Raw genomic sequence first — 27,887 nt, forward strand, 5'->3', positions numbered from 1 at the left:
ATGCACATGCCAACTTGGCCCACTTTAAATCAGTCTTCACATTCCCTCCATCCTGGGCACCTCTGTTCAGCCACTCAAGTCTCATCTTTTAATAGGTCCTTCTCTACAACTTGACCTGAAAGCCTGCACTCGCCTGGATGCACACCCGTGGTTCTGCACCTTTCCTGAGGACAGGACAGAACCATCTGGGGGTCTCCTTCAGCCAGGAAGGTTTCCCCGCCTGCCAGCCATATTGGTGGCTCACCTCAATCATTTCTCCCAGCTTCCTGCCTAATCATCTGCTCTTTGGAAGTCAAAATTTACACTGAAACTCATTTTACATTAGCTTGTCTGATATTACACATTGATAAGCCTAGGAGGCCTTCAGGCCCTTTAAGTTATGCAACTTTCAAAAAAATCTATGCTTTTGTTCACTTTTCCCTTGAACCTATTAAATATTTTTTTTAATAAATTAGAACAGCTTTTGTTTTATTTTCTTTTTAAAAAAAATATTTGTATTGATTGCAGAGAGGAAGGGAGAGAGAGAGAGAAACATCAATGATGAGAGGGAATCCTTGATGGGCTGCCTCCTGCACTTCCCCACACTGGGGAGCCCGCCACCCGGGCATGTGCCCCGGCTGGGAATCGAACCATGACCTCCTGGTTCATAGGTCCACGCTCAACCACTGAGCCACTGCGGACGGACAGAACAGCTTGTGAACAGACACTTCAGCTTTCTCACAGTGGCGATGGGTGGGAGATAGATTATTACCATTTATTGAAGGTCAGGCACTGTAAGGCACGTCATAAGTTATTCCCTCAAGTCTCACACAACCCGTAGGAGTATCTCCATCTTATAGATGGTGGAATAGATTACGTAACCTATCCCTGGTTGCATAGCTCCTTCGATCACGTTTGGAATGCCTTGCCCGGTTCCCAGGGTCACTTTAAGCCAGTGGGTAGTATGTCTGCTCAAGAAGGTACTCCAAGAATGGATTCCAAGACAAGAGAGGATGTGCAAGCCATTTATTAGGGGAAAGACCTGTGAAGGTCAAATGGGGAGGGAGCAGAACTAGTCAGGGAGAGCCTTCAGACTAGGACCTGCGAGAGGAGAGAGGGGAGAATTGGGTAGGAAGAGCCTAGGACCACAACACAGTTTGGAGCACAGAGGCGGTAGCTGGAGCTGGCAACACCACACTGGAGCAGAATCGTGAAGGAGAGCTGCTCGATATACTTCCACGGCTGCCATGGACGGAAGCTACAGAGAGACAGACCAGAGGCTTTTTGAAGAAAGCATGTTTTAATCATCAGTGCCAACCAGGGATGCAATGGCCACTCCAGCACCATCTATACAGCCTCTTAGAGGGAAGGCTGTGACCTGTGACCTCCAGACTTCTGAATTTCATGGGCTGGAAAAAACAGGAAACCAACTAAGTTGCCAAGTTTTAATTTTAATTTTTCCAAATAAGGACATTAATAGCCAAATGCCACTTATATCACCGTAATTAAATATAGATACGTTACTATTCCCAAACAGGAAAAGCATAGTCTCCGAGTGAAGTTGAATAAATTCAGAACAATGAAAAAGCATTGTTCATGCTAGTCTTGTTTTGCTGCCCTTTATTTAAAAATATATATATATATATTATTGCTGATAGTATTACACATATCTCCCATTTGCTGCACTTTAGGTGAAAAACACGCAGCCCATGGATTGGGTCTAAACATTGTACCAGGGTGTTTAAGTACAGGATGGGACGTTGGATCTGGGGTCTCCTGAGGTACCTTCTGATCTTGAGATTCATTCATTCACCTCACAGATAGTTACTGTGCACGCCTGTGGGGGAGGCCCTAGCAAGATACTGAGGGTCTTAAGAGTGAATGACAAAGGTCCAATCCCTGCACTTGTGGAGCTTAAAATCTGGGGAAGGGAGAGAGATAACAAAGAGATAAATAAATGAATAAGCAACACAATTTCTGTTTGTGGTAAGTGCTACCATATGGAAAGGGCCACTATAGATAGTGCGGTCAAAATAGGCATTTCTAAGAAGGTGACATTTGAGCTAAGACCTGAGGGAGGAGTCAGCCTTTTGGAGCGCTGGATGAGGAGCTGGAAAGACGTAATTTTCCCGGAATAGTAAGTGTAAAGGCTTCGAGAAGGGAATGAATTTGGCACATTTGAGAAACCGAACGCAGGCCAGGGGGCAGCAGCTTGCTTAATGAGGCAGGGAGGCACCGCAGGCGAGGTCAGGCAAGGCATATTTCCAGTGTCTGCCTGAGAGTCCACTATTCCGCTACAACAACCTTATTTCAGTGACAGATAATTCTCTTTGTCTGAAGAGGATGTCTGGTTATTTCCTCCAAAGCATACAAAGGGACATACTCTCCTTAGCAAATTCACCAGGACTCTCCTTTCTGCAGACAAAAAAGAAGAAAAAAAAAGATAAAAGAATTGGTCCATCTTTCAGGGGTTGACACATCTTCAACAAACTTGTGAGATGTTTGCATACATCCAGCATGACAGAATATTAATTGACAGTGAGAACTCTAACACCCATGGCACCAAAACCCTGCACACCACGCCAGCACATTTCCATCTGTAGGTACTCCATGTGGGAAGACAGCTTCTGATCAGATCCTCCGGACTATGGCACTCAGAGATGGATGTGAGAGCCACCAAGAAGAGAAAGGTGCTGTCTCTCATCTAGAGAGAGCTTGCCTGGGCATTGCCTGGGCACCCTCCTTCTGTTAATTATGTGCTATCTAATATTGCCTAATATCAGCTCATTCCCAGTCTATTTTCAAAATGTCCCCAAATGTCCTTTATAGCTATTTTTTTCAAACCTGGATGCAATCAAGGATAACACATTGCATATGGTTGTTACGTGCCTTTTTGTCTCTTTTAATCTAGAAGTCTTTCCATCATTTTTTCCAGGCCAGTTGTCTTGGAGAATCTCCCTCTTTCTGGAATTGTCTGATTGTTTCCTGATGGGGTTATACTAAACATTCAAACAAACAAACATTTCCATATATATATAATATTTTTATTGATTTCAGAGAGGAAGGGAGCAAGAGAGATAGAAACAACAATGATGAGAGGGTATCACAGATTGGCTGCCTCCTGCACACTCCCCACTGGGGGTCAAGACTGAAACCCAGGCATGTACCCTGACCAGGAATCGAACCCTGACCTTCTGGTTCATAGGTCGATGCTCAACCACTGAGCCACACTGGCCGGGCTAAATGTATATATTTATAGAGAGAGACACACGTTAGTTTGCTCTTTCCCATCCACATAACGCTTTCCCCTCTCAAACAGTCATAGTTAATCATAATATTTATTGAACACATTATATGCCTGGCATTGTTTTAAGGAATGTAAATGTATTAACCTATTCATTCTTCATAACAACAGTGAGGTATGTGTGTTACCAATGAAACTGAGACACAGAGTGGGAAGGACTTGTAAAAGGTCAAAGTGCTAGTAAATGATGGGGCTGGGTTCCAAGATTCAGGAGCTGGCTTTCTTATCCATAATAATGGACTCATAGCATAGACATTATTCTACATCTTTAAAAAAGCCTATTTCCAGGCCAGTGTGTATATATAAATTTGACTCATCCTTTTTATTGCCAACAACTTATAAACATTAGCATACAGAAGTTGGAAGAACTGAATGGTGAAAACCTACTCATCATCTAGATCCTACATTAACATTTTGCTGTACTTATGTTATCATATATTAATCTATGTATCCACCCATCAGTCTATCATATTCTGATGCATTTTTCCAAGTACAACTCATTTTTAAAAATAGGTGTATAGGATTTATAGAAAGGTTTCATAATTTATTCATGCATTCCTCTACAGATAAGTATTCTTGTGTTTTGCTATTACAGACAATGCTGAAATTAACATTCTCATATTTATTCTCATACTTTAGTAAACTTTACTTTATAGTAATGATGCTTCTACTTCAGTAGGATAGATTCCTAAAAATGAAACTACCAGCTTAAAAGATATGCCTAATTTAGTGGATACTGTTGGATCTTTCCGTTAGTATATCGCCACCAGAAAAATCTGGGAAGGCCTGTATTTCTTTTCCTGTTTTATCTTACTACTGCTAGAAGAAATATGAACTGAAAAATATAAACATAGAGTTCTCAGGATGCTTTATTAAGACAAACATACATCCTGGCCTCCTGGATGCTGTGTTTAAAATTGTGCGCATCTGTTGAAACTTTTCATCCAGTGAGTGCCAATTCAAAATGTATTATATCTTTCTGGATTTTCTGGCAGAATTTTTGTTTCCTCTGGTTTTTCTTGACATTGTGTGTGGCCTCCCCCTAGACCCATTGCTTATTGTACCTTTTAGTGAAGTGTGTGTCTGTGTGTGTGTGTGTGTGTGTGTGTGTGTGTGTGTGTGTGTGAGAGAGAGAGAGAGAGAGAGAGAGAGAGAGAGAGAGAAGCATACTTTGCACTCTCCAATAGAAGTTGCAGAAACTATGCCTCTTCTTCTACTTTTGTATCACCTATTTGCCTAGCACAGTGATTTATACTGAATAAATACTTCTTATTGAATGGATTAGTAAATAAAATGTGTGACAGAGAGGTTGAGAGCAGCAGATAGTGGCCAAATGATGGACTGCTTGTATTTCAGGCCAAAGAGCTTGGAGTGTATTTAATGTTGAGTCAGAAACCACCGAAAGGTCTGAGCTGGGGAGTGAGTGGTTAGACTAGAGCTGAGGCAGAGAGACACAGTAGGAGGTGAGGACAAGACCCAGGTAGGGAGCAAAACAGACTAATAAGCCATTATTGGGAGTCAAAGACCTAAGTTTTAAAAATATATATTTTTATTGATTTTTTTACAGAGAGGAGGGGAGAGGGATAGACAGTTAGAAACATCAATGAGAGAAAAGCATCGATCAGCTGCCTCCTGCATACCACCTACTCGGGATGTGCCCACAACCAAGGTACATGCCCTTGACTGGAATCGAACCTGGGACCCTAAGTCCACAGGCCGACGCTCTATCCATTGAGACAAACCGGTTAGGGCAAAGACCTAAGTTTTATAGTGCAGTTTCTTTATGATACTTTCTAAATTTAATCAGTGGGCCTGAGCACATGCAGTGTTTTGTTTTGTTTTAACTTTTTTATTTTTGGTAGAAAAGTTAGAAAATATAAAGAAAAAAAGATAATAATCCTCAATAATTCTACCATACAGGGAAAAGCACCAGGAGTTACCATTTTGGTATAAGTCTTGTCATACCTTTGCCTGTGCATAAACATATAATAAAATATATATTTCAATATATAATGCTTCTATGAAATTTTATTTATAATTTTATTTTATATATTAAATTTAATGAAGATAAATATTAAATTTAACATTAAAATTTTCTTATAAGTTAAATATATGATATTTAGATATTATATCGAAAGTATATACATATACTAGTAGTGTATAGGCTTTTATGTTAAATAAAAAATACCTATCTTCAACATGGTGCTCCTTGAGGTGCCTTTTTGATGCAAGCAACACTTAGACATCTTCTTAAGCAGTGGTTATAAACAAAACACTGATTTATCTGAAATGAGTCATCTTTGAAACATTTGAACATTTGAGTTATTTGACCAAAAGTGTTATTCACTGAGCAAACACCAATTTATCTCCTTCCCAGATTCTAGAAAGGAGAAAAGCACAAAAATATTGAGAATGTTAATTTGTCTGATAATCTGATCTATTGGTTGGTAGGCCACTGTGGACTCAGTACTGTACCCAGTGTACTCACTGTCTAACCCAGTGCCTGGCACAACATAGGTGAACAATGGGCATTTTAAAAATGAGTAATTAGTAATATAGTGAACATAGACATATTAATAATCTCCTTTATCCCTTCTTTTCATTCCCTTTCCAAGTGGTGTGGATATTTAGCACTTGTTAGCTACTTCTTAATTATCCATAAAAATGGGGTACAAGTTCACATAGGAAAAACCCACATTTAATACAAAAGCATATATTTAGCTGATAGTATTACTTTCCTTCCTTCAGAGTCCTGACTTCACTTTCTGTGAGAAACAGAGAAGCAGCGTCACTGGATTTTATCTCCACTCCCTCTCCCATCAGGGACAAAGCCAAGAGGCAAGAAACATCACCAGTATTAGGAACCCACAAACAAAGAGGACTGGTAACTCATGTCAGCCTCATAATTGTATTTCTCAAAAATAGCTAAAAGCTTGGCTGGTGTGGTTCAGTGGTTGAGCATCAACATATGAGCCAGGAGGTCACAGTTCTATTCTTGGTCAGGGCACATGCCTGGATTTCGGGCTCCATTCCCAGTAGGGGGCAACGCAGGAGGCAGCCAATCAATGATTCTCTCTCATCATTGATGTTTATGTCTCTCTCTTCCTCTCTGAAATCAATAAAAAAGAATATATTTTTAAAAAATAGCTAAACATTTAGCTAAATAAAGATCTTTTCCTGGGTCAAAGGCTTCTGTAAGGACTACATTTTTCCAGTAGGTGGCAGTATTTTCTTTCTTCAGCGTAAGTAGAATGCTTGAAGATTTGCCTCAAGGTTTGTTGAATTTTTGTTTTTACTATTTGTTTAGTAAACTGCAGGTGACAATAAACAAGTTAATAAAACTTATGTTTCATTCATCTTCTTTTAAAAAAAATCACTATTGGAGGTTTCCAAACGCTCCAGGTGGGGAAATTTATGCGTTGGCTACATTCAATAGCAAGGTGTATGAGGAAGTAGACAGTGTTGTAACCCTCCTCCCCATTTCCTGATAGAAGTGACTTCTAGAGACTGGCTAATTGATGTAATGTCTTGGAGAAAACATGTCAAGCTTTTCTGCCTCTATAATGATAAAATAATACATAGACTCTAGAATTCTTGTTTGTAGGGCAAAATATTCATTGAACTACGAAGATGTCTTTCCTGGGTGGTTAATAATGAAGCTTAAAAAATTCTTCGCACACCCTATTTTAATGGTAACACCTAAATTTTTGCAACTGTACGTGACCTCTCAATACCTCAACAGATGGTTAGGTGCTGTCACATGTCTGACATGTATTAAATGTCAAAACTAGGTTTGAGGAAGAAAGGATTGAAAGACCACGGACATATGTTGGAGTTGAAAGACGGATGTGTTCATTAGTGGAATAATATCTCAGACACTTTATCTTCAAAAAATGCTGTGTTTGAAAGAATAGGGAAGGCTGCGTCTGAAGCATGCGTTACACTGGTTCCTCAGAAAGTACTTTTCAATCAACAAAGTTGCTATGTTCAAGAGCTCGGTGTTTTCACTGGAAATCACGAGATAGTCCGAATTTTCTCAGGCACTCCATCTGGGAATATTCAACTAATATTAGAAGGTAGGTTTTAGGGTATTTTTAAACAATCCTCTACTTTCGAGAGGAGCCATCTAGTGCTGCTCCGCCCCGACACGTACTCTCCTACCCACTTCCACGCCACCAGGGACCTCCGGAGCCCCTGCCTGGCCTCGGCCTCGCACCATCGCCAGGTCCAGGTAAGGCTGCCCAGCCCGGCGACTCAGACGCGCGGAACAGGTGGCGTCGCCCTCCTCCCAGCCGCTCGGGGCGACGCCGGCCTCCGCTCCGGGCCCGCAGCCGCAGCCCGCGCCCCAGGCAGAGCTCCCAGGCCGGCCGCAGGAGCCGGCGGCTGCCCCAGGGAAGAGGGAGGCCCGAGAGGGGCGCGGGGCCGCCGACGGGAGCAAAGGTCATCCAAAGCCCGACCCGGCGAGGGGTGCTCGGATCAGGCATTCCTTGCGCTCCTCCAACAAGGGACGCGCGGAGCCTGGCGCCCTGGCACGTCCAGCTCTGCGCACCGCCCCTCGGCCTCCTCCGCCCTTCGCGCCTGCGACCCCCGAACCCGGCCTCAGGTCTCCACCGCCCGCGGACCCAGCCGCTCTGCCACCCGGGGCCCCAGGCAGGCCGAGGGCTCCCCAGGGTAGGCGAACCACATTCCCCAGGACGAGCAACCGGTGGCAGCACCGCCCCTACCCGCGCTCAGGCGACCCCAGCGCCCCCGTCCCCAGAACCCAGAACCCGCGGGCGGCCGCGGGGAGGAATTCACTCGTACCCCTCCCCTTCCCCGAACTTCTTCCCGTCCGCGCGGCGGTTCTTCCAACTCGACCCCTCTGCGCCATCTGGCTCCTCCCACTTCGCTCCCCTCCCCTTTCCTGGTCCCCACTTAGGAATCCGCTCCCCCCCCCCCCCCCCCCCCGCCTCGGGCCGGGTCCGGGATCCTCCCCCCGGCTCCCCCTGCCTGCCGCCGCCGCCGCCCGGGTTCCTCTCCCCCCGCTCGGGCGCTCCCTGCCAAGCCCATGATGTAATGGTGTATGTTAATCAGTAGCATGTGGAGAGCTCCGGCTTGGGCGGCTCAGTCCTCCGCGAGCCGACACGGGAGACGGCGGTGGCGGCGGCGGCGGCCAGGACTCGCAGCGCCGCACTCTCCCAGCGCCGCCCGCCCCGACGGCATGGCCCGCAGCCCGGGCTCCGGGCGCCCCCAACCTCGCTGACAGCCGCCGCGGGCCCGGACCCGCGCGCGGGGGCCCCGAGCCGCCGGTATGAACCGCGCCGAGGTGAGCGGCCCCTTTCCTTCCGTCCCCCGCAGGGGACCCGCCGGCCACGGGGTCCCCTTCCCGGGGGACTTCCCTCTCTGCTGGATAAGTTCTGGGGCCCGGGAAGCGGGGTGCTGGGAGGGAGGCGCCTCTTCGAGGGGTGAGCCGCTGGGCTCTCTCCTCTTTGCCGGCGGCGGCCACCCGGACCGTGAGAGGACGGGGGAGCCCCAGAAGCCGAACTTTCTTTGAGGTCCTGGAGGTGGGGTAAAGGGGGGGGGGGATGTGCCGGGGGCGCGGAGCCGCAGTCCCGGCGGAGCCGCCCTGCCCGCCGGGTCAGCGGTGCTGTGGACCCGCGCGGTCTCCAGGCTCGGCGCGCGCTCGGGGCCGTGCCGCCTGGGACGCGCGGGCTAGGCGCTGGGCCGGACGGACCCACCCGCAGGAGGAGGCGGCGGAGGCAGGATGCCTGAAGCACACACGCGCGTACACACACTTACACATCCGCACAGGCACGCACACATCTGATCGCTCTGGGCACAGCAGGCCCTGGAGACCTCTCTGTGGGCTGGAGCGGCGAGGCGCGGGGGAGCCGGGCTCCGGCTGCGCCTCCGCCCGCTGGGCGAGGAGCTTTGGGTGGGGAGAGTTTATTTTTGTCTCGAGCTGCTGCCTTGGCTGCTCACGGCCTAAATCCAGAGGGGCGCCTGGCGGTGGAGATGCTGGCTGTTGCTGTAGATGGAGCTGCAGCCGCTCGGCTGCTTCTCTGGGAGAAGGAGGAGGAGGAGGAGAAGGAGGAGGAGGAGGAGGAGGAGGAGGAGGAGGAGGAGGAGGAGGAAGGAACTCGGGCTGCTGCTGCTGCCGCTGCCTCCGCCTCTGCTTTGCATTAGCCCCCACCCCCGCGCCCCTCGCAGCCGCATTGCAAGTTTTCTGCGCGAGGAAAATCTGTTGCTGGTGCTGGCGTTCGCAGGCACAGCCCCGAGGCCACCCCGGGTGGGGTGTGTGGGGAGCACCAGTCGTTCGCAGCGGCAGCAACAGGAAGCCGTGGGGTCTCCTCCCGCATCAGGGAAGGAGGTGTCTGGCCCTTCCCAGAACGGGAATCGCTTGTCTCCCGCATCCGGGTGCGGAGGGGGCGGCCGGATTTGGGGGGACCGAACCCCTCGCGGGGCGCCCCCCCGTCCCCACCCCCTGATGCACTCGTTGCCCAGGCGTGCTCCCTCGCTGGCCGAGGTCTCACTGCAGCCCTTTCTCTCCTTTCAGTGGTGATCGCCGCTCGGGAATGCGGGTGTAAAGGGTCCGAGCTGCCGCCCAGCGGGAAAGAGACCCCGGGACGCCGGAAATCACCATCCCGAAGCCGTGAGAAGGGGGGGAAGAGAGCATTCTTCATTCAGTTTGTGTGCCTTGTGGGGATTTTTTTTAAAAAAAATCGTTATCTTTTTTTAAAAAAAGAAACATTTCCGTGCTACTGTCTGTCATCATCTCTGGGGAAATCAGCCAGAACCACCGGAACGTAACTGAAAGCAGACGAGAAAGGCAGCAGCCGAGGCAGTACCTGCAGCGTCCGAGCGCCAGAGCCACCTTGGAACCGGAACGCGCCTCCGGCGGCCGCGGGGCTGCGGCTCCGCCAAACTTTGGGGCGGGCGGGCCGGGCTGGGGCTCCGAGGGGCTTCGTAGACAGAGGGCCGCCCCCTAACCATGATGTTTCGCGACCAGGTCGGGGTGCTGGCGGGTTGGTTTAAGGGCTGGAATGAGTGCGAGCAGACTGTTGCGCTGCTGTCGCTGCTCAAGCGCGTGAGCCAGACCCAGGCCCGCTTCCTCCAGCTCTGCCTGGAGCACTCGCTGGCCGACTGCGCGGAGCTGCACGTCCTCGAGGGCGAGGCCAACAGCCCGGGTAAGTGCGCGGCCGCCCCTGTCCCGCCCGTTCCCCCCGCCACCCCCTTCCCAGCCTCGTGCCCAGGCCCCGCCCCCGGCCGCGGTTCCGCGGGGACACGCACCGCGCTGTCCCCCGGGCCCTTGGCCTCTCAACCTCTTCCGCGCCCCCGCCCCTGCCGCCCACTCACCTCCGCTGGCCGCTTTGGGTTTGTGGCCACGGTCAACTCCTTCAGTCCATTCCGTGTGGTAGCTACGGAAGCATGAATGATTGATTTTTCTCTCATGCAGTTTCCTGGGAAATAAGTAAGTCAGGTCACGTAGAGTCTGGATTTTCTGGGCTTTTTTTTTTCTCTTCTTCGTTTGGACAACGTGGCTCTCTGGGTTTCAGCAGCACACGAGGCAGCCCGGGACTGCCCTTCGGAAGCCAAGCTTTGATTAGGCTGTATGAGCAATACATGAAAATCTAATGTTATTATTAATCCCCTCCCCCCCCCCCATAGTACAGTTTTAGAGCTCCGTCTTCTGAATAATATGTAGGTGATACTACTGACTATTAAAATAATACTTGCAGTTCATATACTATTCAGGTCTGCTTCTCTACGCTGATGATATTCATATGGATATGCATCTTGTAGATGCCTGACAGCAGGCATGAATCAGAGTTCTTGCTGCTTTTTCTTAGGAAACTTTATTGAATAGAACAGAATTGCTTCGGATATATTTTACAGACACCTCAACTAGTATAGAAAGTGAATATACACGAAGGGTCCAGAGATTTGCTATTTGCTAGCATGGGTGGTGACAGAATGAAATGATATCCTGGGGTGTGTGTGGGGGGGGGGGGCGGCGGCGGTGGTGGTGGTGAGGATGGGGGATGGGGAAAAGGTCTGTTGCTTATAATTTTGGATAGGGGACATTCTTTAGTTCATGCTGCAGCAGGAGGGTGAACAGAGCCCCCTGTGTTTATGCAGAGAAAAGAATGCAGGGTCCTCTTCCAGCTGTTCCATGTTAGGGCCGCTAGCCTGCCCGCCTCAGCAGAGGTCTGGGCTGCCATTTGATGACAAGGTCCAGTCCAGGACAGCAGGGCCTGGGAGACACGAAAATGAGTGTGTCAGGGCAGCAAGAGTCGGGGGTGGGGGGTGGGGGGACTGGCCTCCACCTTACTTCTCCTCCCTGGTGTGGTGCTCATGATGCTGCAAACGCCAGGATGGGATGTTTCCATATATAGAATCCCAGGCTGGAAGTGACCACTGGAAATCCTCACAGTCCCTTTCCTGAGCAGACAGGACTGCACCCCGAGGATCTCCTGTTGCCAAGGATGGGGGGCACACTGAGGGGGATCCCACAGGCCTCCTGGGATTCGCTGGAGCCCAACAGCCCGCCCTGTTGGGCACAGGGTGGTGGCGGCAGGGTCCCTTTGCTCAGCCCCACGTTTATAAATAGCTAAAAGGCCGGCCTCCTTCCTAAGTGCGTGGGAGCATAACTAGGTTAAGTGATGTCCACTCTCTTTCTTCCCATCCTTAATGTGACAGGGTCGTCTGGTTCACCTGCTTGCGTTTGCTTTCCTCAGGTGGACAAACAAGGGTTACATAAACTTCAGCGTCTTGTGGAATGCACAGGATTGATGTACAGTCATTTATGTTGAATGCTTGACTCCAGTGCTTGTAGGGACTGTTTAAAAATGATCATTACTCTTTAGGTTACTCAAGTGTTAGAGCAACATTTTTGTCCTTCTGAGTAAAGAAGACTTTTCCCAGTAGAGCAGCGGTTTAGAAAGGGAGGTATTTAAAACCTATGGTATTAAAAAGAAGTTGCTTACTTTAACAATCTTGTAATTTGATAAGCCAAGAAAATGTTGACCTGTGAATTAGTCTGTCATTTAGTGATTATTTTTCCCCCCCTCCAAAAAATTTCCCCATACTTACTTGTGTAAGATACCTACCTGTTCATGCTGCTAAGTGCTATAGACCTACAGCCTCTAGAACTGTTATGTAAGATAGGGACCGTTTTCCAGTTTCTGGATTAACCTTTCAACCTGGACAGTTTGCTTCCTTGGAAACCTTTGCACTCGATATGTTGTGTGGCTGGGACATAAATCATTAGTGATGTCCTGTGATGGTTTGCTTTACTTCTGCAGCGTGGGGACCACAAAGAGCATCAAGATGTGTCACACATACCTGAGTGTGGAGTGCTGTTCTCTTACCGACATTGGAACCTAGCCAAGAACGAGGAAAGGGGCAAAAATGCCCAGTCAGCAACCAGAATAGACGGCATCATGTCCTATGTCCGGGAGAATAGTTCAGACCTTCTCTGGGAACATAATTACTCTTATTTTAGACAACAATCGTAACATTAAAAAAATTTTTTTTTGAATAATCATTGCATATTATGGTTAGCACATTTAGAACAAGCTGAGCAGCTGCTGTAACCAGGAGTGAAAAGTGATCCCTGACAGCTTGACAACCAGGGAAGAGACAAAAATTTTCAGGGCAAAAGCCCTGAAAGTTTTGGGAATGTTAGAGTAGGACCGTGTGGGAATCCCTCTATAATAACATAAATCAGTCATGGCTGTTTACCATTAATGAGAGTGAACTACCAAAGGGATACATTTTTAAATGTACTCTTTGAGAAGGGAGGGGAATAGGTCATAAACTTTGGAAATATTGACACTCAAGATAATTGACCTCCCAAGCTGTTTCATTCTGTAAAGCTCTTACCCATTCAGAAAACTAGGCTTGTGTGTAAATGACTCATTCATTGGCTGGCTGAGGTGTCCTATACCAAAATCATCGTGTATTACTTTATTTAGCAATCATCAATTCAACAAGCACACATATTTCTTCTGTTAATGAGAGATTTTAAAATTTGATGAATGGGGATCACATTCATATCTGGGGCTTGATCTCAGTATAATTAAAAAAAATAGTAGTAGGTAAGTAATAGTGTGAACTTGGCTCTGTTTTCTCCAGGACTGATGTTAAATAGAGTCTTTCACATTAAACCTGGTTTATTTGAAATCTGTGGGATGTATTTTGATATTAACTTTTCATTCTCTTAAATTTAGCATTTATTGAGAATCTAGTGCTTCACTGGCTCAGTCTTTGCCTCAGATTCATGGCCATCTGAGATTAAAAAAAAAAAGGTTGAGTCTGTTCCTATGATTTATGAGTGTCACGATCAGCTCTTTAAGTAGAGGTTTGTTTTCAGAAGCCTCATACCCTTAGGTAAATACCCTTCAGCCACCAGCCCAGGTTAACATTGAGACTTCTAGCCAGTCTCAGTTTGTAGATGACTGTTTCTGGAGCTGATATTTCATTTCAATACTTAAAAATGGCAAAAATGGAACCCACTGACTTTACCTGCAGTTTCCCTAAGAAAAAAACAGGTTGTGTGGCATTGTTTATTTCTGACTTTTATCATTTGGACTTGAAATATATTTTCCAATGGAAATAGTGTAATAAATGAAGATTCGCTAGTGAATCCACAGCGAGTTACTAACTCAAAAACAGTGTATGTTTTGTGGAGATATTGCATATGTTTGCAGTAAGTAAGTGGCAAAAAGATGGCCGCTTTACTTACAAGTAAATACAGGAGAAAGTATTATCTGAAATGGTGGTGCTTGAAAATTACAAAGGACTTGTGGGCGTATTTACTCTCATTAGAGGGTGAAGATGTTGGCTCTCTAATTTTTATGGTTTTTAATTTTCATAGTGTAAGTATGCCATACCCTGAGTTGCATTTTTAAATCACAAATGGAATACAAGGAAAGCGGAAGCATAGAGATTTTCCTAATGATGCTGGGTAAGATCTTGCATGTAGTGCTTTCTTTGACTTATTCATTCCACATGCATTTTCTAACTATTTTCCTGGCCCTGTGTTATGAAGTGGGAATACAAAGGTAACTTACTATATAGTCCAGTGTCTGGTACACAATATGATGGGTGCTCAAGCATAGATATGGGCGGGGGCAGTGGTTCTATACCCACTGTGAACCTAGAAGCTAACTGCTTGGCAGAGTCAAGGAAGACTTCACTGAAGCAGAGAGATGTTTGAGTTGAGTTTTGAAGGGTGAATAGGAGTTGGTTCAATATGTAAAAAGGATTGTAGAGAACAATCATGAAGGTGTTTATTAACAGAAAGGATCATATTTATAAAAATGCTGCTTTATGAAAAGGTCCAGTTGTGTGCAGGAAATGGTGAGTTTAGGGTACCTAGAAGAGTGTAGAATGAGCTCGCAGAGGCAGAAGTTAAAACAGAAGCTATGGGTATGCAGGACTTTGTCAGCTAAGGCATTTGGACTTAACCCTGCAGAGATGATAGAAAAACCAAGAAGACTTTTTGGAAAGGAGTTAAAAGATGAAGTGTGTGTGTGTGTGTGTGTGTGTGTGTGTGTGTGTGTGTGTATACACTTTGGGGAAAGAGAATTCCTGTATATGCATGATCTTCTGAGAGGCAAAAATGGAAGAAGTACGGCAGTTTGGTTCAGACAGGTTCCATTGGCCACCTGGTGGCATCATGAGCTCAGGGTAGCTTTGTTACTGTCAGCATTGATGTATGGGGGAAGAAGAAAGGATTGAGATGGTTGAGGAAAAGAAAGTATTGTTCAGGTGGCCATTTATTTATATCTGCAGGAGTTAATTTCTGAGCCTCCATTTTGTCATCTGTAAAATGGAGCTAATCAAACCGGTGTTACTGTCCAGAAGTTACTTATTAATCATCAAATGATGATCTATTCTGTTCCCTAGGTTTAACATTGCCTCTGATGAATATAGAATTTATAATGAAATGTTTGCTTAAATGGTAGGAAATCCTTTTCTTTAAAGGATTATCAAAGAGAGATGGGGTGGGGAGGGGGATTGGAACCCTGAAAAGGTATGAACCTACTTTGCTCCACCTTCTGCTTGCAGCTTTGTTGTTCTCTATCATGTCGGGTTCTAAAAAAATGTAGCACTGACCCAGTTTTCCCAAATTACCTGTCAACATTTTTTTCCCCTTTCATTGGTGAAAGTGAAAAGAGGAAATCATTTTGTTGAATGAAATATATTGGGACTTTGTACCTGAAACACTTTTTACTTAGGGCGAGGTAATTTTCTTTCGGCTGGTCAGACACATCCATACTCTTTGTTGTGAATAACTTGGATTTGATTGTTTAGCTTGGGTGTTCAAGGGCTTCAGCAACTGAGTGTATTATAAACAGGTCCCTTCAAAGCAAGTAAAAGGCAGACAAACTTTTACAGCAGTCAGATTAGTTTATTTATGTTTAAACAAACAAATGAGGGTGAAACGAGAGTCGGAAGGACTGAGAAATAACTGAAAACTCCCCAGCATATTCTGTAGAGGTGCAATTCTAAAGAGAATTGGCAACGCAAGAGAAGAGAAACTATTTCTCCTTCTTGACCTGGAGAAATTGGGAAGTTTTCATCCATGAGCAAAGCGCTTTGTGTAACTCATTTTCTAGGAAAGGTGTGGCGCTCATATAAATCTTTTTTTTTCTTAAAAATATAATTACTACTTTAAGTTTTTCGCCCATTCCTTTCTTTCCATCCCTTGTAATCATTCCAAGGCCTTCCTGAGTTCATCCAATTTTGTAGATTAAGATGCAGAATTAGATGTCTCCTCTGAGCTATTTTTTGCTTCCAAGGAAGCTGCCCGAGGCAGGAATCTCCCAAACAAAGCAGAATTTTCAGAACAGGAGTCAAGCTTTCTCTCTCAGTCAGACTCGGGCTTTACTCTGAAGGTTGTAGCCAAGAGCCAGCTGGGAGTTCTGAGGAACTAGCCTGGCTCAGAACATGTCACTCCTTGGGACTCATAAGCTAGTTCTAGGGTTTTGTTCCCACTCTGAGTATCAATATTTTAATACACTGCTCTTTGTCTTGGTTTACTAGGGAAAAATCAGTCAAATGATTCAGTGGTTTCTTTTACACAGTAGATAATACATACCATTAAATTGTACCTGGCAAAGAGTATGTAGTAAGAAACCGTGGGACCAAGTTCATATTCACCAGGTACACCAGCAGAAAGCTGGGTGCAGTGTCAAAAGGTGAAGCTGGTGCAATGATTCTTCTCAAGGAGCTTGCACTGAAGCTGTGGAGGTAAAACAAACCGCCCCCACCCCTACCCCGTGTGTGTGTGTGTGTGTGTGTGTGTGTGTGTGTTGACCATAAGTAGTTGCTAAACCCTATGATTCCGGTGAGAGAACAATACTGGAGTGAGGGGAAGGGAGAGAACAGGATGGGTTGGGTAGTCCAAGAAGTAATGAAAGGGAGAAGTAAACTCGAGTGTGTCATTTGAAATGGTGCTTTATGGCTTGCAAGTTCTTGCCTTTTTAGTACTTTTAAACTGAGCTTCACCAAGGAAACCACACATACAGGGGGCTTGGTGCACGGACCGTGTTAGGGGCAGTTTTCCTGGACCTCCGAAGGATGAGTATGAGTATGTTAGAGTGAGGGGAGCATGATGCATATTGTCCATAAGGAATACTTTCTTGAATGGAAGAAGGGAAAAATTAAAACACTCCTCTGATTTCTAATATTTAAAAAAGGTAGGAACGCAAAAATTTTTGCTTACCCAATATTTTGAGTCCTCTTAAGTATCCATAAAATTAGGAGACTTAGTAATAGTTCTCTTGACTCCTCACAGTAAAATACTTTTGCATTAGAACTAGTGTTAACCAGGAACATCTAAAACACAGGGAAAGAGAAAAGTGTTTGAGACCAGCTCTCAACATTCACTGCATATGGAATCACTTGGGGATCTTGCTTAACCTAGAACTCGTATAGAGGAGGTCTGGGTGGGAGAGGCCCGAGTGCCTGCATTGGTAATAAACTCCCAGGTGGTGCCGTGCCATCTGTGGGCCACACTTTGAGTAGGAAGATCACAGACTACTAGGGGGGAAGGTAACTTGGAGGTCATTGGTGCGCCACCTTTCCAGTTTTATGGGTGCATATCAGAAGATTTTTGTTTGCAAATGAAAACTTACATGAAAGCTTATAGGAAGTGGATGGTAGCCGCCCCTCACCCCCACCCCATTTCCACCTCCCAACCCTAACTCCAGGGAGAGCAGTTTGAACATCTCTGGCCTAAGTCTGTGGTTTCCTCAGGCTCAGAGACATTCAAACCGTCTCTCACAGCTTCTCACAGCCCGAACGGAGTCTGGGTTTGAGGAAGGCAGAGCTGGCTCCTGCTGCAGCATTTCCCCAAGCTTTTTGGACGTGTCCCTGCTGGAATTTCCAGGCATTCTGATGGTCAGCCTCCCACGGAAAATCAGGCTCCAGGAAAATTTATTTTTATTTTATTTTACTTTTTTGCTGATGCTGTGGACTGCAAAGTTGAGCTGGAAAAGAGCAGGAATGTTAATTCCAGAGGCCGGATGGGAGAGATCTCTTCCTACTTCCCCAGCACACTCCCATCAGCACAATCATCGGAATTTCTGAAGCGGCATATCCATCTGTCAGTGGAATGCCAGTGCTTATGTGTGCAGCTTGTGTGTGTACACAGAGAGCGTTGACTTTCCCTGTACACGCTGATCTGTGTGAGTGCAGGCACCAACGATGTGACTTAAATGTGTGACTAGAAGGGCAGTGCTGAGCCACTTTGGAATTTCTGAAGAGCCATAAAGGAGTAGGGGCGCGCCCTGACTCCAGAGGGAACATTGTCTCGGTCTGAAAACGAAAAAAGGAGGGCGAAAGTAGGTTCTGTACCGAGTAGGGACCCGGGAGGTTAACACTGTTCTGGGTAAGGTACCAGAAGCGTCTTTAAAACGGGATTTGCTAGTATTTGGATGAGGAAATAGGAAGAAGCCTGGTTTTCCTAAGAATAGGAAGGATGGGTCATGGAGAACTAATGCCATTTCTTTGTTGATGGGGCCATGGGAAGGAAGGGAGACAGCATGCACAGAGCTTCTGCCTCGTGGGCAGACCACGGGGATTCAGAGAGGCATCCCCTTATTTCCCGATGAGTAAAACGGAGACGTGGGGGCTGGAGGAGAGCCTAGTTCCATGGCGTTAGAGCGGTTTTGGTGACTGACAGGCCCGGCTTTGGCGACTGTCAGCCCTGAGGACGGTCTTTGATGCTGTGCTCAGGGCTCACGTGTTCGACATCATCATTCATATTGATGTGTGACTTGGCCTGGAGTCTCCAAGAAATCAGAATCGGAGGCAAGGCCTGACACGCAGGTAGTTTACCGTGGGCACTGACCCCAGGGAATAGGAAGGGGGCAGGGAGGAGAGAGACGGGAGGAAGGAGCCTGTGGGCTGTGGCGAGGGACAGGCGAGGTGGGCATTTATCCACGGGCTCCTTCTCCCCTTGGCCAAGGGTTTCTATGCTCCGTCCCTGCACTTGCAGGTTTGCGAGGCTGAGCCTTTCCACCGTGTCCCGCACTGTGGAAGGGAGAAAGCTAGAGAGACGTGGGACAACCGAGGCAGGATGCTGTGAGGTTATACCTGCCGGAAGCCGGCGGCCACAGCAAGGGCTGCAGTGTGAGCTGGGCTGAGAAGGTGTAGCTGAGGGCTGATGACAGAGCTATGATCCAAAATAGTGTTTTTGAAATGCAAGATGACTATTAAACCACTATTGCATCCCCTAGGCCTCACTTAGAGGAGACCTGGTTCAGTAGGAGCAAGCATGAACAGGACTTCCGGCTTTTGGTAGACTCAGAGCTTAGTATGAATCATGTCGCAATGTGGTTGCCCCCAAAGCCACTCAGACCTTTAACCATACATTAGATAGATGATACACTATATAATAATATTATATCCAGAACAGGTCTTCTGTTCCAAATAACAATACAATAGAGGGTCCGGCCTTTGAGTCTGGGTACACGCTTTGAAGAAGATGGATAAGCCAGGATGTGGCCAGAGGAAAGAGCATGGTGTTCCACTTGAGGACCAGGGGAACATTTCGGCGGGAGAAAAAGATGAATGGAGAACAGGACAACTGTCATTGGTCCTGGCTTCAATTCCAGTGAAGGGCACAGGTCCAGGTTGTGGGCTGGATCCCCAATAGGGGGCATGCAGGAGGTATCCAATCAATGATTCTCTCTCATCATTGATGTTTCTATCTCTCTTTCCCCTCTTCCTTCCTCTCTGAAATAAAAAACAAACAAATAAACAAAACACACACATATATATATATGTGTGTGTGTGTGTATATATATATATATGTGTGTGTGTATACACACACACACACACACTAAAGAAAGTATGTAAATTGAATCTTGCTTCTTTTGGTCATCCAACAGCAGTGATAAGTCCTGAGTATCAGTCATTAGCAAAGGTAACTCAGAATTGCAGTCTATATCTCTGAATCCTTTTGTTCCTCCTTGTAGTTCTAAAAGTGACCATAGGATATTCTTCGTATGGTAGTAGCTGCCTTTTCTTTCTTTCTTTAGCACGTTATGAGTGACAGTCACTGTGTTGATACCTGCATATACACACAACCGTTATCTCCAGTTATTAAATAGGTGAATGATACAAAGAAGCAGAACTAATGGCTGTGAACATTAAATACAATCCTATATAATACAAGGCTAATATGCAAATCGACCAAACAGCAGAACAACTGGTCACTATGGCTCTCAATGACCACCAGGGGGCAGATGCTCAATGCAGGAGCTGCCCCCTGGTGGTCAGTGCGCTCCCACAGGTGGAGCGCTGCTCAGCTAGAAGCTGGGCTCAAGGCTGGCGAGTGCAGCAGCGGTGGCAGGAGCTTCTCCCACCTCCGCTGCAGCGCTAAGGCTGTCCGACTGACGGCTTAGGCCCATTCTCTGGGGACCGGGCCTAAGCCATCAGTCAGACACCCCCCGAGGGCTCCTGGACTGTGAGAGGGTGCAGGCCCCCCCTCGAGTGCACGAATTTTGTGCACCGGGCCTCTAGTAATTAGATAATCTGCTTATTACTACTCAGACTTTTGCATATAGTAAATGCTTCATAACTGGTTTCTAAATTATATAAATCCCACAAAGTAGATATTATCTCCATTTTACAGATGAGCAGACTTAGGTTGAGAGTGATTGGAAATGTGCTAAGCTCACCAGGGTATCTCTGTGTTGAACCCTTGCCACCATATGAATGCTGCAGATCACTGCCAGCTCTTAGGTAAATGAAAATGTTGGCATTTAAAAGAAAGGTCCTTAAGGATATTTAATGGCAGTTTTAATCTGTTTCACTCTAACATTTTATAAATTTGGTCTTGGAAGAACTCTTTGCAGCTTGTCCATTTTAATGTGTGTCTTATTTATCAGATTTTAATCCTATGAAGCTCAATATGGCTTGGCTTCTTTTTAATACTGGCTTCTTCTTCTTTTTCTTCTTCTTTTTTTTTTTTAGATTAAGTGAAGGCATTGATTCAAACATTTCCCTTCCTGTGAGGGAGACTCAAGGAACAGAGGCTTCTGCCGCCTCTGCATGACCGGGCAGGACTTGGGGAAGGAAACAGGCTTTACAACGTATAGAGAGGAAAGAATGAGGAATGTGTTACCCAATAGCTCATGGTATCCTTGACGTGGACACACTAGCAATTGATGTCAGGGTCAGGATCTAGAATTAGGCAAAGCCCCAACTTGAGGGCTGGAGATGAAAACAAGCTTCCCCATTGTTTGTAAATGGAGGGGGCATGATTTATGAAGATTGGTTGTAGCTGGTGTAAGAGTGAATTCTAATTTCATTTTCTAGCAGCATGACATTAAGGAGGTGGAGAAGACCTTACCTACTCCAGCCCCTCTGTTGAAGATTTGAGAAGACTGGGGTCAGCTAGGGTACCTGCTAGGAGGGAAAGGGCTGGTGTTATACCCTCAGTCGCTTCCCAACCATCTGTGACATAGATGTGTTAACGCTTCCATGGTTGACTTGGCCAACGCGGTCACCATATTGAATGCCTCTTTGTGCTGGGCGTGAGTGAAGCTCTACTTTCCTGAATGTCTAAGGCAGGATTCATCAGGATGATCTCCTCAAAGGGTTTTCCAGACCACCCCCTCGTTTCTGTGTGATTCTTCACTCACACTAAAGTGCAGATTTGTTTTTATTGGAAGATGATTACCACTTATATTTTGAAATTGTCGTTTAGTATAGGGAGGCTTGACTTTATTTTGGCAGGTTTTAATCACAGTTCCAGTAACGGCCTCTTGATTTATGCGGAATCTGACTCAGCCACTCTGGAGTTACCCCGAATCCCAGCGGAGAACTAGGAGTCATTCATGACTGCCCCGGGCTGGTGGGAGGGACTTCACTCTCAGGCTGTGGAAGCGGTTCCTTCCCGGGTGTTCATATGCCTGGTGTGGTGGGCCAACAGCGACTCCTCCACAGGGTGTCCTGACCCCTCAGGCTCGGTGGCGCCCTGCAGGCACGGTCACAGTGCGAGGCATCGTCATCCTTTGCCTTCCAGACTAGTCTGTGTCTTCATCACTTTGGTCCTCCAGAACTTCATACCATTCCTGACTCATAGGTGATCTCAGTATGCTTTCTTTGAAAGAATGGATGGATGAATGAGTACAGAGAAATTAAACCCTAATCCACAAGGGGTTTACATCTTGGTTGTGAAAAAACCTCAGTGCATAAAGATTTCATAGTAGAACAGGACAAGATGATCATCCTAGTGCTGTTACCAAGAGGTATGTGATAAAGGCCAGATGTGAGAAATAGATTCTGTTACTTTTCAGTGCCGTATGGAAGAGCGGGGTTGGGGTTTTGGCATCCTCACTTAGAAGTGCGTCACCTTGTGAAAATTATTTAAACTCTCCGTTTCCTCATCTGTGAAATGGAGTCACCCCTGTGAAAGTCCCAGAGCTGTTACCAAGACGAAGTGGGATTCTCTATGCGTAAAGTACTTTGTAAGCTGCATCGTGTTGTATAAATGCAGGGTGACATTATTCTCGAATGAACAACTGAAACAGTGGGGGGAAAACATTCAGGGATGTGGGTGTTTAAAAGGTCCAGGAAAAGATAACCAGGGCTTCTTTTTCAGAGCTTTTGCTCATTCACAAGAGCTGAAATAGCACACGGTTCTCTGGGCCTGGACCGAGGCCTGGATCTGATGAGTCAGCCGGGACTTGCAGCTGTGGGTGGAGAGTCCCCATAGGCAGGCCTGGCTGTAATTTGTCAAAGTTCATTTTGTGTCCACTTTTATCCTTTTAATTGATTAGATCACTGAGTGCACTTTCTTTGAGTATGAAGGACTCAGATGTCAGTGCTAAAGAATTCCTTTGGGGAAAGTGACACAAAATTCTGTGTTGTGACCACTGTACCCCTGCCTGCAAATACTCCAGTATGAGTGTTCACAGAGCCAGTGAAAGCAAGCCATAGGGATTCCCTACATAAACGGGCGGGCCTGGATTCTTTAAAAAATGCGTGATAATTAAGTTTTTAAACTTTTATTATTAAAGAGGTAACTTCATAAACGTTATTTTCCAGCTTAAGACCATTCGGTGGGAAACCTTTGAGTATTTTTGCATGCCTCAGCTAAACAAGAAAATAATTATGCTTTGCTTTTTATTCTTTAAAATTATTTCCACCTTTACCTCTCATTGAACAAGTTGGAAAAGGAGAATGGTTTTTCGTCATTGTTCTTGCTTGCTTGTTTGTTTTTAACAAAACCTCTCTATTTTCACATTTTCTTTTTTTGGGAGAATGAGCAGATTTTCCAGATTATTGTGGTATTTGCAGATGATCTGAGCACAGTTAAAATATTGAAAGTGTGAGCTGTAAGGTCAAACTTGAACCTCGTGTGTGATTCTGATATTAAGCTGCTGGTGGGTGAGATGGAAATAATTGCGTTGTGTATCTGTTTAGTTTGCAGTCTTTTAGAGAGGAATAATTAGGACAGAATCGCTGTGGCTGGTTTTCTTTAAGACTTTCCCCACTTCTCACTGAGAGAGGGAAAAACTCCCAGAGTTAAGACAGGAAATGCTTGCCTTGCCAGTTTGCTTCAGTGGTTAGAGCGTTGGGTGGACTGAAGGGTCGCAGGTTAGATTGCAGTCAAAGACATGGCAGGTACCTCGGTGCAGGCTCAGTCCCAGGCCCCAGTCCAGCACGTGCAGGAGGCAACCGATTGGTTTGTCTCTCTCACATCGCAGTTTTTCTCTTTCTGTCTCCCTTCCTTTCACTTTCTCTAAAAATAGAAAAAGTCAGCCTGGCTGGTGTGGCTCAGTGGTTGAGCATCGACCTATGAACCAGGAGGTCACGGTTTGTTTTCCGGTCAGGGCACATGCCTGGGTTGCGGGCTAGGGACATGTAGGAGGTAGCCAATCAATGATTCTCTCTCATCATTGATGTTTCTATCTCTTCCTCTCTGAAATAAATGCAATATATTAAAAGAAAAAAAAAGAAAAGAGAAAGTCAGTGGGTGAGGATTAACAAACAAAAACCACACCAGGAAGTACTTGGGTATTTTGTTGAACACCTCAATGGTTAAGATGGTGAGTGGTGTTCACCAGCTGGCGTCCAGTCCTCGGGCAGAAGACACAGAAGGAGGTGCCTCGCCCACACCCCTCTGCACTCCACCAGCTCAGCATTTAGCACACTGGATTGTAATCGCCGTGTTAGCAGAGCAAAGGAAACTACAGAGGTGACAGCCTAATGGAGCATGGCGTTTCGGACTGGGTCCTGGATTGGGAAAAATCATTGCCAGTATTGGGACAGCTGGTGAAATATAAATGTGGACTATATCCATTATAGGGGATAATATTATAGCATTTTAAATTTCCTTGATGTTATCATTATACACTGAGTGGCCAGATTATTATGATCTCTGAACACATAATAATCTGGACACTCAGTGTATATCCTATATAATAAAAGGCTAATATGCAAATTGTCCCCTTGACCAGGAGTTTGACCAGCAGGCAGGCCGGCCAACCGCCCATGTCCCCTCCCCTTGGCCAGGCTGGCCAGACCCCACCCATGCACGAATACACACACACACACACACACACACACACACACACACACACACACACACACTGAGTGGCCAGATTATTATGCGTTCAGAGATCATAATAATCTGGCCACTCAGTGTATATTGGTCAAGTCAGAAAATATCTTTATTATTAAGAGATGCATACTGAAGTCTTTTTGGGGTGAAGGGACGTGATGCCTGCAACTTATTAAATGTAAGGTGGCAAAGATTAAGAATTGGTAAATCTTGGTGAAATGTATATGAGAGTACATTTTTTAAAATAAAAAAGTTAAAAATGTTTATTTTTAACATTGATATCCTGTACTGGAACGTTAGCTTCAAGAGGGAAGGGCCTTGAGTAGGTAGGTTGCCAGACAAAATACAGGATGCACTGTTAACTGCAAATTGCAGATGCACTATGAATATGGGGCACACTAGTATCACTAAAAGAACTATTTGTGTGTATCCACAATCAGAGTTAATGGGAGGCGGGAGGGTTCTGTACTTTTATTCTCTGATCTGGCAACCCTGCCCTGAACCACGGAGTGTCCCTGTCCCAGAAGAGTGAGTGACACCTAGGAGGTGTCCCCCTGCAATGGGAATGAATGACATGGCTTTCCAGAAGTTTGTTCTGTAGCTCCTGTTAGACAAAACCCATTGTGTCTGAGCTCGGAGCTGGGACTTAACCTGTTCTTGGACGTGATCTCCTCCTTGTCTTTCTCCCTTTGGTTATCTTTTCTCTTTGAGCTGATTCCAGCTTTCTTCATTTCTCTGTAGTTGGTGGAATCAGCTGGGTTACATTTTATACTAAGCTACCTGCATCCTGACAGTTTTAAGATCTTCTTCTAACACAGTTGGGTAAAATAGATACTGGAATCTATTTTGACAGCTGTTGAAAATCTCCACTGTTGCGACAGCAGGTTAAAGAGGTTATTTGTAACTCTGGTATTATTCAGTGAACCTTTTGAAAAGATGTGCACGCTGTTCCGTCAAAGAGTATTTTATAGAATTTAAATGATTTTGGTGTTCACAGTGAAATTATCAAATAAAATGCTCTTTGGGATTAAGTGCATATACTTAGTAATATTTCCCCACCAATGTAGTAATAATAGTACATTACAATGTTCTCAATTACCAGTGCCTTTTAAAATGCAGGTGTAGAGTCTAAATTCAGCTAGTCTATGCCAGCTGTCCCATTGATAACCTTACCTTTAAAAGTGACCTTTGAGCAATCACATAAAGAATGAATATTTATACTATTTAGTTGTTGAGCTGCTAAAAGAGGGGTCTGTGCAAGGAACAGGTAGCTTTGGCTGGCCTGCTTTCACGGAAATTGATGCAAAGAAAGCATTGCATTATTTTATCATTGGAATTATGATTGTGTGCTAGACTGACTTCATTTTTGGAATTGCGTTTCCGTGGTGAGGTTTGGGTTTAGGGTGGAGTCTATCGCATGTACATGAGTTGGAGAGCGTACAGAGAAGATATAGCAGCTGAAGGATAAAACGTCCAGGGTCCTCTCTATGCGGCAGAGGAATTTTTACCAGAGGATCTGTTGTTCTACTGGGCTTGAGGTTTAGGGGGGCAACTGTTCAGATTAACTCTTCAGACTTGAATTTTTCCTTTTATCTCGGGTCCAAAGCATGGAAGAGGACCCTGGCAAATTAATTATCAGTACAGTGCTTAGCACAGAGTAGGCACGCAAAGTAAAGTTTGTTCAGTAGAATGAACTTGATAATTATGTTTGGATTATCATTTCACTTTTAATAGGATTTAATTACTTGAAATAGAAGATCTTTTAGTCACCGTCCTTTACCCAATTGCTTGGCAACACAACTATTAACATGTTTTCTGATTAAAATAAATGTTCCCATCTAAGTTTACACTCGATAAGATTATAATATAAAGAATCGGGAGCATTAAATGGATGAAATAGAATTTGACACAAAAGCTATTTCTGAGAAGTCTATTTTATTAAACATGCTTTCTCCTGTGTCTGAAAGGATTTATCAAATTGTGTAAATTAGGTCCTAGCAAATTGGGTAAAAGAGTTTTTTGAAAGACAACATTTTTATAAGAAGAATTATATTTCTATTGTAGAAAAATTGAAAAACACAGAAAAATCACATAAATGATTCCTATAATCCTATTTCTCATTTTTACTGAATATATTTAGAGTCTTCTTTCCTAACATAAATACACAAACAATATTTTACACAAACACACACAAGACCATATGAACATGTTGTACACTGGTACATATGTATTTATATGTTGTTTTGTGAAAAATATATTTAAACTGCCTTAATAAACTTAATTTAGTTATCCATATTTTAGTGCATCACTACTAATTATTTTTATAACAGTATTTTTCAAAACATATTTTTATTGATTTTAGAGTGAGGAAGGGAGAGGGATAGAGAGATAGAAACATTTATGAGAGAGAAACATCTATTGGCTGCCTCTTGCAGGCCCCCCACTGGGGATGGAGCTCACAACCCAGGCATGTGCCCTGACCGGGAATCGAACCATGACCTCCTGGCTCGTGGGCCGATGCTTAATCACTGAGCCTCACCGGCTGGGCTATAACAGTGTGTTTAATGGCTGTGTTACATTTATATTATGCTATAATTGCTTAAATCAAACCCCTACACTTGGTCACGTAGATTAATTCCAGTTTCTTACAATGCTGTGGTAAACAGCCTTTAAAGCATGGTTATTGCTTTGGGATCTGTGCCTGCAAGTTCAATTTCTGGGTCACACATCCTTAAAGTTTTGTGGCAAGTGTGTTAACCATATCGTCCTGAAAGGTCGGGCCAATGAATGCTCCTGTGCACATAAATGTTCCTTTTTGTACACTCTTTTCTACATTGGATATTAATAACAAACAAAAGAGCCCGGCTGGCATGGCTCAGTGGTTGAGCATCAACCTATAAACTAGGAGGTCACGGTTTGATACCCGGTCAGGTGCCCAGGTTTCGAGCTTGATCCCCAGTGTGGGGCGTGCAGGAGGCAGCCGATCAATGATTCTCTCTCATCATTGATGTTCCTCTCTCTCTCTCCCTCTTCCTTCCTCTCTGAAACCAATAAAAATATATATTAAAAACAAACACACAAACAAAAGAAACCTTCATTTGATAGGTTCTTAGTATTTTCAGGTGCACTTCTTTGACGGTACTCTTTCCTATATTTATGGTCCTGCTGTAGTTTTTATTCTTTCTTTCTGTTTCCTTTTCCATTAGGGCATTTGTTTTTGCTTACTAATTCATGAGCACTCATTTTTCATACACACATTTTTAATTTCCATTTTTGTATGGTGTGATTTGATGTCTGGAAGTTTTAAATTTTGATTCTATTGGCAGGAAAAGGGTTTTTGAGAGCAAGTGTATTTCTGTCAAAAGCTTACTTTCTCCCCCTATGTGGGACATTTAGTGATCAGCAGGAAGGAAGAGGTTGCTGCTCAGTTTTATTTAATCATCTCAGAAGAGTTTTAAGTTATTAAAGCTTATACAACGTATTAAGAATCAAGACATTTCCGTATTTGCATTAGCTGTTTGAACAGTACGTCAA

The 27,887-nt window shown here is 45.1% G+C and overlaps 1 protein-coding gene across 2 annotated transcripts in view; it reads left to right on the forward strand.

Annotated features, from left to right (window-relative positions):
* Positions 1-8,311: 8,311 nt before the first annotated feature.
* SAMD4A (sterile alpha motif domain containing 4A) overlaps positions 8,312-27,887 on the forward strand; it is a 213,957-nt gene continuing 194,381 nt past the window's right edge. The window contains exons 1-2 of one of the 2 annotated variants that reach the window (XM_079769481.1): positions 8,312-8,588; positions 9,819-10,449. In XM_079769481.1, the coding sequence (XP_079625607.1) occupies positions 10,254-10,449 (196 nt within the window). In that variant the 5' untranslated portion in view covers positions 8,312-8,588; positions 9,819-10,253. The remainder of the gene's footprint in view (positions 8,589-9,818; positions 10,450-27,887) is intronic. The other variant, XM_079769482.1, reaches the window with a different exon arrangement.

The sequence above is a fragment of the Cnephaeus nilssonii genome (assembly GCF_951640355.1).
Source record: "Cnephaeus nilssonii genome assembly, chromosome: 4".
NCBI lineage: Eukaryota > Metazoa > Chordata > Mammalia > Chiroptera > Vespertilionidae > Cnephaeus > Cnephaeus nilssonii.